This window comes from Coffea arabica, chromosome 1c (assembly GCF_036785885.1).
Source record: "Coffea arabica cultivar ET-39 chromosome 1c, Coffea Arabica ET-39 HiFi, whole genome shotgun sequence".
NCBI classification, from domain to species: Eukaryota; Viridiplantae; Streptophyta; class Magnoliopsida; order Gentianales; family Rubiaceae; genus Coffea; species Coffea arabica.
This window is the reverse complement of record NC_092310.1, coordinates 5,338,893-5,349,363: the sequence shown is the minus strand read 5'-3', so window position 1 is coordinate 5,349,363 and position 10,471 is coordinate 5,338,893. Positions and strand designations below refer to the sequence as shown.

Sequence of the window (10,471 nt, the reverse complement as noted above, 5' to 3'; positions counted from 1 at the left end):
TTAGTTCTGGATTGTAGGACATAATTATGGTTAAGTAATTTTTAGTTGATTTTTTATCATGTTGGATTTTTAATAAAATAGGTTAGTTTGGGTTTTTGGAAGTGGGTTTAGTTAAATTTGGTTGGGTCTTTGACATGGGCTTGAAGGGTTAAAGTCCACTGTTTCAGTTGGGCTTGATTACAAAAAGAAGTAAGTTTGGCCCGCTCTTTTCTCATGGACTTCGTTTGGGCTAAGATGTTCTGGCCCACAAAAGAAAAAAGATGGCCCAATGGCCCAAAGAAACTCTGACGCATAAATTGTAGAATGGTCCCTGTACTTTTCATTAATTGTAGTAGATCCTTAAAAACTTTAGCTTTATTTCCATTAGGCCGTAATTTAATTGCAATTTGGTCTCTAAACTTTATTTTTATTTGATTTTGACCCCTAATCTTTGCAATAATAACAATTCGACCCCCAAAACTTTATCATTTTTTGCAATTAGATCCCTAGCAGTTTTGATTTCTTAAATATAAGTTACTTTTCTTCCTTAATTTTAATTACACTTCATTTAAGTGCTTTAATTGGTAGATTTCATGATTATTTCCATTTCTTTATAATTAAATTAGTGTCTTGATCATTTTGTTTATTTTGGAGTATAAATATGATAAATTTCACCACATTTAATCACCACTTCCAGGGAGGTAATCTCTTTTATTATTTTAAATTCTTTTACGTGCTCCAACATGTTTTTTATGTGTAATTGCATATTTTGAGTGCTTTTATTTTAATTATTTATTTTATTTAATTTTGATGATTATTTGAGAGGCATTAAAATGCCAAATTGTAATAGAGAGGTGCTCAAGACATGTATTTAGCTAACTTATATAATATATAGGTTTTAATTTTTGCTAAAAATGCATTTAGTTAGATAAATATAATAATTAGGTTATTATTGCCCTCTTAGATTGTAGTTAGGGCCCCGCATGTAATAGTTAGACTTTTATTTGCATTTATTTGCTTATGTGCTTGCATGCTTATGTGTTTACGTGTTTATTCGCTTTTATTTAGATTTTGCATCTAGATATCATGCCTATGTGTTATGTGATTTATGTGTTTTACGTGTTTACTTGCTTTAATTATATTTTATATGATTTATTTAGTTCTAATAAATGCATGACGTCACCACACTAGTCTAACGCTAGTTGTGGCATTTCTTCCCTATTTCTCACTAGTTCAACGCTAGTGGAGACTTGTAAAAATGGAATAATCCAATGCTAGACCCCTTAAGCCGTTTTCGTGCTAGAATTCATACTTTGCTTGACATTTATTACACTTCATGCATACTTTTCACTTTTAGGATCTTTTCTCATCCTGCATGATATTTCCTTTATATATTACCCCTCCTTTTATCCCTATGTGCGCGAAACATGACATTTAGACTTGCATCCCATTTAGAAAAATAGAAATAGGTTAGCCCATTTGCTTGATTACGTTAGGAGAGTCGCCCTTCAAATATAGGAAATGGACAAGTATGGCTTCTTAGTTTTAGCACGCTTGTATCTTCTCTATAAGAAGGAAAATTGAGTGACGAATCTTAGTCCTCTATACCCGTTATGTTGCATTCCTCTTTTTTAGGTCACGTATATTTATATATTATAATTTTTCTTTGAGTCTCATTTTTGTATATTCGTGATCTCTTCTAAGAATAATTCTTGGGCATCACAATTAATATGATTTACACCAATTAATCTCTGAAGAGATATTTCGACTCTCCCGATATCCATTAGATCTAGGTTTGCATCCATATAGTAACATCCAAATGTAATAAGTTTTGTAAGTTAAAATAAGAAAATTTTCGATTAAATCATGCAACTAGTCTTGACTAAGTTGAAAAGGTACCTTAGATCAAATCTTTGCCTTCCCTTTCTTCAACCATGACTCCCGAACTCTTTTCTCTTATTTTTGAAGACCTGGAGTCATCTAAAAAAGGTTTTATTTATTTATTTATTTGATTAAAAATACATTTTTAGATGACTTGGTACACCTTAAATTCAATACCAAGTGACGACTCCTGTTTTTCTTAAAAACACTTTTTAGACTACTATTTTGGGCCAAAATCGTTGCACTTTTTAAGTCTCATTTTAGGCTCTTTTTCTTTTGTTTATTTTCTAAAACTCATTTTCCAAATCAAAATTTCATTTTATCAACATCTAAATACCATAGATTTTATTATTTTTTCAAAAAAATGGGGTGTGACAACACTTTCTAGTGCTACACGGCGTGTGTGCTTATAGGATATTAAGCAGCCCATGACAAGTGGTATTAGAGCACATCGACTGTGTGTGATGGAAGGATAATAAGGTGAAAGGTCATGGATACTTACTCCAAACAACTTAATGAATGTCGTAAGGAATCTGATAGGAAGCATATGCCGCATGCAGATATGCAAGTAAAGCCAAGCGTTGTGGTAGTCTAAGCTCAATCTACAATACCGAAATGCATAACTATTTTATGATTGAAAATTCTCTACTTAAGAGATTAATAAAGGCTACAAAAAGAAAACAAAGAAAAAAAACCCTAAGATTCTTCTTTACATTTGTGAATAAGCAAATAAGGCGAAAATTGGCAATGTGATTTGATTTGAGAAGCATGTATTTGGGAGGCGCATGTGCGGATGCACTCACCAATAGGCTTAAAATCAATAGACTTAAACTTGACGATGTGTTCATCAGCAGGCAAAAAATCAAGATCAGGTAAAACAAGTTTAGGATCATTAGAATCGCTGCCGAATCCTGTTAATTCATAAAGCGCATTGGCTACGCTCTCCTACTTCCTCCCGAGGATTTCCGCCGACTTCTTCCGGTAGTGGCACACCGTCGACTCCATTCTGAATTCATTCTACTGATAGAAGCTGAAATGTAGGGAAAAAAAAAATTCATTTAAGTAGAGAGAGGGGAAAAATTGAATTATGTTGAAGCAGAGGCAAAGAGAGGGAGAAAGGGCCGGTGGATTGATGGTGGGAGAGTGAGAGATTTTGGCGGAGAAGGCTTTATTAATAAGAGAAGAAAGGTTTGTTCATGAGAGATTACTACGGATTCCAAAGTAAAAAATTAAACAATTTAAGATGCGATCAAAAATTATGTGAAGAATGAAAATTAGCATTCGAAAATAGAATAACAATAAAAAAAATGAAAATAGAGACAAATTTATCAGCTTCTCTATCTTCTGTCTATATTATACTATACATAAAAAGGAAGGAAGCTTTTGGTATAAATAAATTTGCTTTATGTTTTTTCTAAACTATCCTTATTAACTATCTAATATAATCAACTACCATTTACGGTTATGAATTGTTTCTAAATAACTATTTATTTATATAATTTATTTTGATGAATTTTTTATTATCTGTTCTAAAAAATATAAAACTAATTCCTATGAAAATGATACAAATTTCCTCAAAAAATTTAATAATATTTTCCTATTAGTTGCACGCACATTAGTGTGTGCCCTGAACACTACTTTACCATTATTTATTCATATATTACCTAAAAAACTTCTCACTCATACATAACTATTTCTACACTCCGCCGCGATTAACTAATCCAGTAATGAATATTGCATTGCCTCCCAAAAGTTTGGCAAGGAACACATCTATTTAAAATTTGACATGTCAATTACTAGTAAAGAAAAGGGACAACAAGTATTTATTAACAATTTGGTGTAGTAATAGAACAATGGCAGATATATTGTTTTTGCTTACCATTTGCCCATGAAAAGGAAATTTTATATTTTAGTCAGCACAACAAGCACTAGAGGCAGGCAAACAATTACTCCCTCCGTCCCATTGAAACTGTCATACTTTCCATTTTGATCTGTCCCAAAATGTTTGTCACATACTCAAAATGGAAAACAAAAATTCTCTTGTTTCAATTTTTACCCTTCAAGATTCCCTCATTCTTTACTTTTATTAGTAGGGCCCCTTGATTTTCATTTGCTCTCAACTCAAGTTGCAAGACAGCCGTGAGATACACACAAGGTTTAAAGTGATGCGTGAGAATCACTCTCTGTTGGCGGATTGCATTTCTTGTAAGTAGCTTTGGCCCCACATGTCATTTTTGTCTTCTTGACCACTAATGACCACACATTCTAGTGGCAAAATCGAAAAACAAATCTGAAACTTAATACTGTGCATAAAAAGTTCAGCTCCCAAAGCACGACAAGGTTTTCGGGACAGAGGGAGTAATTGAATCAAACCCATGAAGTAACTAATCGTTATCAATGAATAACTACTATGCATGTTTCGAGACAACTCAGTTGAAATGGTTGTGAAAGTTTGCCATTGAAGACCTAGCTAGATCATTATGTGTTTCCCGTTTGGATTGCATTTTCCATCATTTTTCATGAAAAAATTACTGTAGCGATTTGATGTATGTAAGAAAAAAAGATAATAGGGAAATATGATCACTGAAAATGATGCAATTTTCTGGCAGAAAATAGCAATCCAAACAGGGCTGTGAAAACCATTTAAACAATAAAAAAAAACCTCCATACAGAATAATGAAAATTTTCAGCTTCTCTTGGCTCCATACAAGAGTGCTCAAGGCAATTTTGTCTAGCAATGTAAGCTGACTATAGTTAGTTAAAATCAGACACCATATGCTTGTAAACAATAGAAGAGGGAAAAACATAGATACTAGGTTGCGAAGACTATAGCAAGCATAAAGCTTCAATTACCAAACTCACCATTGAATTACTCCAATTAGCAAATTGAACAAGTATTCCTACAATAAAGGAAAGAATCGCAAGCTCAAATTATATCTAAATGTTGGATACTACAGAACAAAGCAATACGTTGCAAGGTGGCCTTCTAATTAATGGTACAACTACCAATGTGGAAAAAAATCTTAAGCAACTTTCAATAGTCATACTAAAAGATTCAAGCATGAGTACTTGCCTAGACCCTCCAAATTGAGAAGAGAAAATCCAGGTCCGTGTGAAAAAAACAAAAAAGAATCAAGTATATTGTTCAGTTCGAGCAGACAACATTCCTAAACAACTTGCAAACGTCTCAACTTAAAAATATACCCTAAAATTTAAGTTCGCAAAACAAGAAACCCCAACATTCAGTATTCGTATTGCACAGAGAAGCCAATTACAACTATATACATCTAACAACAAATTTCTCAGCAGAAAGGCGAAATCAAATCCCAAGGACACCGGCGGAAAGATAATTTATAGCAAAACTGCTGAAATTTCTTAAACCATCAATCAATTCATACAAAAACAACCATGCAAGCCCAAACCCTTGCCTTTATAAGAACCGTCAGAAAAGGGGAACAGTGGATTTTGCCAAAAAACCAAAAAAAAAAAAAAAATTTAGAACAAGACCCTAAATCCTCAATGAAATTAGTGCCGCAATTCTCAAGAATTATAGCAACAAAATAAACAATTGATAGAATCCTGACGGGAGCAACCAATTTTATCAGATTTTTTTTGGGAAAAAATTGTACAAGGTATTCAGGATAAAGCCCTAAATTAGAATCTCACCCAAGGCACATCGCCGGAGTTGGAGATGGTTGCCGAACACTGAAAAATTTGGAAAACATTTTACATTGACACAAACACACCCTTAGTTAACAGGATAATCCATTGCAGGAGTCATCCATCCCAAGACATGCTCATCTTTTCCGATAATGTACAATAAAACCTTTAAATCAAGAAATTCAGAAACAAGAAACATCAGCTTTTATTATTATTATTTTTTAATCACGGCATTTGCTACCTGATCTATCACCAGCTCTGTAGTCTAAATAAACTATGGTATGTTTGATTTTTATACAAATGTATCTGCATGTGGCGGTGATAATGGTAGTAAAATGAAGCAATAGAGATATTTATGGTAACAAACACTAATATTCTGAAGATAGATGTGAAAAAGAGCTAGTAGCATGGAGAGGCTATCAGGGTTGCACCAGTATAATTCATGGCAATGGTCACAACTTTGGCTTTGATGCTCCTTGGAGCAATAAGTATAATACTTTTTCAGGAAGTTCAATGGTTTCAAAATTTACACACAGTGGAATAACCAAATCCACAAACATTAGCAATGCCCTATGCCTACCAATAAACAACTTATTGCATTCGCTCCATGTCCAGCTCAAGATAGCCACCAAACATCAAGCACCTAGCACATTCTTACCACAACTTGTCCACATAAGAAATTACAATCTCTAAATAAAGAAAGCTTCCAGCATAGTAGCCACACCTTTGCACTAGAAAAATAGACAGAACAAAGAAAGCTTTGACATTGCCATAGCACTAACTAATTTTCCAGTTTTTTTTTCCTCAAAAGATGCAGGTTGACATGGTTTGAATGGTAAAAAAATTGGTTGGAAATGACAACTAGAAATATGAACCTTTGTATGCTGCATTACTTATGCTAGTGTACTGTACAAAGAAAGCCAAAAAAAAAAAAAGTTCCTTTGGGTAGAGTTCGGCATTTAGAACTTTTCTACTGAGGATCTAGTACTTTCGACTTTGTCACAGCTTGAATATGTAAACTCTCCAGAGCCCAAAATCGTGCATGTTTACCATTAAAGAATCAAAGAGTGATAGTATTGTTAAGGGCTACTCTCCCAAGGAATATCGCCAAGAAAGTGCAATTCCCTAATCAAATCAGGCTGGCAACTCAGTTCTCTGATCTTCTACCCTGTCATTTGTATATACGAACCAAGATTAGCTTCTAAATTTTTTTTAAAAGAAAAAGGCCAGGAAAGGAAGAAATTGTAGTCACATGAATGCAATGATATAAGCATGAGAATGTTTAGATAGAACACTTTGCAAGAAATGCAATGAAAGAAAAACTATGAATATTAATTCCTGGGCAAATCTGCCCTTCCTGAAAAAAAAATGGCAGCAGACCAGCATATAATCCACTATAGAATACTTGAACAAGGATCCAAGTATGTGTGTGTGTGTGTGTGTGTGTGAGAGAGAGAGAGAGAGAGAGAGAGAACCTTCAGCAGAAACAATAAGAACCAGCAGTCCTTTGATCAATCTATACATATGCTCTACAGCAGCTTCAAAGACCATACTTCCTTTTCTTCTGGCCTTTATTGGTAGAAGAACCAAAAGTATACCGTGAATTTGCAAGCTCTCGTGGAACAGCTGCACCAGATGATTTCAGGATTTGAACCAAATCTCTAAATAAGTTTTTGTTCTCCTCATTTACAAATGCCATGGCAGAACCCTCCTCTCCCAATCTAGATGCCCTTCCAATCTGGTGGACATACTCCTTAATGGAATTTGGCATGTCAAAAACTATAACTTGCTTCACATGCAAGAGATCAATCCCTCGGCCCAATACCCCTGTGGCCACAATCACAAGGACTTCTCCAACCAAGAATGATTTCAAAATTTCTCTTCTTTCCTTCATTGATTTTTCTCCATGAATTGATACAGCTTTTATTCCAGTGGTGATTCCTATTGCTTCAGAGAGGAGATCCGCACCAATTCGTGAACTTACAAACACCACAACTGGTGGCTTAAAGTGTTGCTTGCTTGTCAGTATATCAAAAAGTTTTTGCTTCTTCTGCTTTGAATCCACCCATATCACCACCTGCTTCACAGCTCCAGTTGGTTTATTTGGCTTTCCAACTGCAATTATGGTCAAATCTTTCACCATTGAGTTTGCCATCTTCTGCACATCTTTCGGAATTGTTGCAGAATACATCAATACTTGGGGTTGAGATAGAGCCCTAAAAATCTGCATTACCTGCTCGTGAAATCCCCTTTCTAGCATGCTATCTACTTCATCAAGAACAAGAATTGAGACACTGTCTAATTCGATATCATGCTTAGCTAGAAGATCAATTAGTCTTCCTGGAGTTCCAACAATCAATGAAATACCCTGCTGGATGCGATAGAGTTGCCCTGCCATGGCATCACCACCAACCACCAATGCAGTTTTAAAAGGCAAACCTTTCCCAAGCAACTTAGCTTGTTCCTCAACCTGTATGCAGAGCTCTCTAGTTGGTGTAAGAACCATTGCCAACGGTTTTCTCTCACCATGAGGCTTGTCGGCATTAAATTTTGCACAATAAGAAACTATTGGAACCAGGAAAGAACCACTTTTGCCAGAACCAGTCTCAGCTGAAACTAGCAAGTTTTGGCCGATCAATGCAGATGGAATTGCTTGCATTTGGACAGGAGTTGGCATTTCAAATCCTGCAACTTCCAAGTTTTGAAGGAGCTTCTCAGGAAGATTACACGAAGGAAAAGACAGGATTGGTGCAGGAACAAGGTCTCCCCTGATGGAAATTTCAAGTTTTCTCCTTAGCAGTTCAACTTGGTCACTAGATAGAGAACCAGCTTCAGATTTATCATTACCTTCTCGAACATAATAACATTCATCAGTTGCTGGCAGTTTAACAGGAGATGGGCGGGGAACAGCTGGTTGCGATTTTGCAATCCGATCAAGAAGAATCCTCTTACATTCAACGCTGCAAATATCATCATTAGTCTCATCACATATGTATTCACCATATCTACCACAGATTACACATCGCGGTTCCCCTGGCAGAGCTTCTCTTTGGTCCCAACACCGCTGCTTCACATCATTTCCAGCAGCAGAGGCTAAACGGCAAATGAATGAGCTGTCAGGCCTGATTATTCCATCAAGAACTTTACTTGAACCAAGAAAAAAAATGCAGCAGCAAAAGTTTTACAAATATTCACAAGAAGTACTTTGTATTCCACAAGAATATTCACAGCCTAACCAGAAAACTAGCACGAATCCAAAAACCCCACAAAATTGTAGTTACTATTACAAAAAAAGCTGCAACCAAACTAGAATCATACAAGCAAAAATACAAAACAACTGCAAGATATTCTTACCAAAAGGAATTCTAATCCTGCCCAATATAGTTTCTTTCTTAGGCAAAAATTTCGATCAATAATTTCTCTGATAAATTATATGTCCTGTACCAAACTTGCCAAAAAGCATTTCACATACTCAAAATACAAAAAATTACCAACAAACCTTTTCTCCTTTCTTTATTAAGACAGCTATTTGGTCACTAATTTCTCAAATAAAGTTTTGATCTCGGCAAAAATATTAAATACGGAGAAAACTAAATAATATTCAGAAATTTAAAAAAAAAGACAGTAAAAACAATTTGAGCATAAACAAGTTCAATTGCATAAGGGATTATGTTCATATACCTGAAGGTTCACTGCAATTCGCTGATTCTCTATTTTCCATCCCTGAATCTTCTTTTCCTTTTTTGGTTTATACTAAAGAAGACCTGCAAAAGTAGCCGCTAATTAGGGATTTTGAACTCGACCCAATTGAGTTGTAGCTGAGAACTACAGACCCGCACCGGGAAAGATAAAAAGGAAAATTTGGCTGATTCAAACAAGGGGTTACTCTTCCAAACATCCTGTGAAAGAGGGATCATATTACCACAGGGATACTACCACAAGATCATTCAGAGAAAGCGTGATATTACTCACTCAAGATATAAGCACCACAAGCTGTCTTGGAATCTCCAGAAAGATGCCAGATTTATGAGGATGCTCAAAAATTCTTTTCTCACCATTTACAAATGGTTAGACAGTAGGAATGCGTTGGAAGGATCTTAATATTTTTTTTAAAAAATTACTGTTGCTGTGTTATGAAACAATTTAAAGTGTGAATGTCCTTTGTATTCAAAGATGATTAATTCATGATTTATGGCTATATTATATATAGAAGTTATAATTCATAAATCTACTCATATAGTGGAGAAATCGTTTCATAAGTTTTTTCATATTCTTGTAATAGTAGATATTTAATAGGATTGATGTTTCTTTAATCTTGCAGTACTTATGTATAGAGGTACATTGACATTCTTTAGTAGGACTTTTGGTATTGGTTGAAATATAAGAATATCATTTTCCCTTTATCTACTTCTTTCTTTAATATCTCCAATATTTCACTTGATATTATAGTAGTTTATTAGTTTTACAACACGTTATCAGTACGAGTCTCTACTTTTGAGCAAAAGGTGAAAACGGGGGCTCTACTTTGAACAAAAGTGAAACAGGAGATTTTGCTAAAATTCTGCCTACATTTCTTCAAGTAGCTTCTAAGGTAAATTTCTGACCCACAAACTTATTTCAATTTCTTATGGTTAATATTTGAATTATGGCAAAATAAAAGTACCTGCTATTGAGCAACCACTAAACACAAATATATATTGTTTGACATATTTGAGGTAATATTTCTCCTTTTAATTTTACTTATTTATCTTTATAATTATTTGTTATAAATACTTATATTCTGATGCATTGAGTTTTAGAAATGCTATTATAGAAAATCAATTACATTTGAGGATTCACTTGTCCCTTGAAATACTTAAAGAAAAAGATTCGACTACCTGAAGATGGTCGTTCTTTAACGAAAATATTTGACTACTAGAAGATGGTCATTATTTCAAAAGCCTGGTATGAT

General features: G+C 34.5%; 1 protein-coding gene across 4 annotated transcripts; it reads right to left on the bottom strand.

Moving 5' to 3' along the window:
- Positions 1-5,959: 5,959 nt before the first annotated feature.
- LOC113707673 (DEAD-box ATP-dependent RNA helicase 41-like) lies at positions 5,960-9,631 on the bottom strand. 4 transcript variants are annotated; one of them, XM_027229991.2, is made up of 4 exons: positions 9,493-9,631; positions 9,202-9,284; positions 6,996-8,613; positions 5,960-6,688 (listed from the first exon to the last, which is right to left on the bottom strand). In XM_027229991.2, exons 2-3 carry the CDS (start codon positions 9,239-9,241, stop codon positions 7,061-7,063), a joined length of 1,593 nt encoding a protein of 530 aa, XP_027085792.2. In that variant the 5' UTR covers positions 9,242-9,284; positions 9,493-9,631; the 3' UTR covers positions 5,960-6,688; positions 6,996-7,060. The 4 variants fall into 4 exon arrangements, with proteins under 4 accessions (XP_027085792.2, XP_071907339.1, XP_071907313.1 ...); XM_072051238.1 differs by having other exon boundaries at positions 9,443-9,580; XM_072051212.1 differs by having other exon boundaries at positions 9,360-9,573.
- Between the last annotated feature and the right edge of the window lie 840 nt (positions 9,632-10,471).

Bases quoted from the DNA above. Each gene is read 5' to 3' on its own strand.
- LOC113707673 (XM_027229991.2), bottom strand. From the start codon at position 9,241: ATGGAAAATAGAGAATCAGCGAATTGCAGTGAACCTTCAG. The intron at 8,614-9,201 runs GTATATGAACAT...TTTGCCGTTTAG, and splicing joins GAATTGCAGTGAACCTTCAG to CCTCTGCTGCTGGAAATGAT.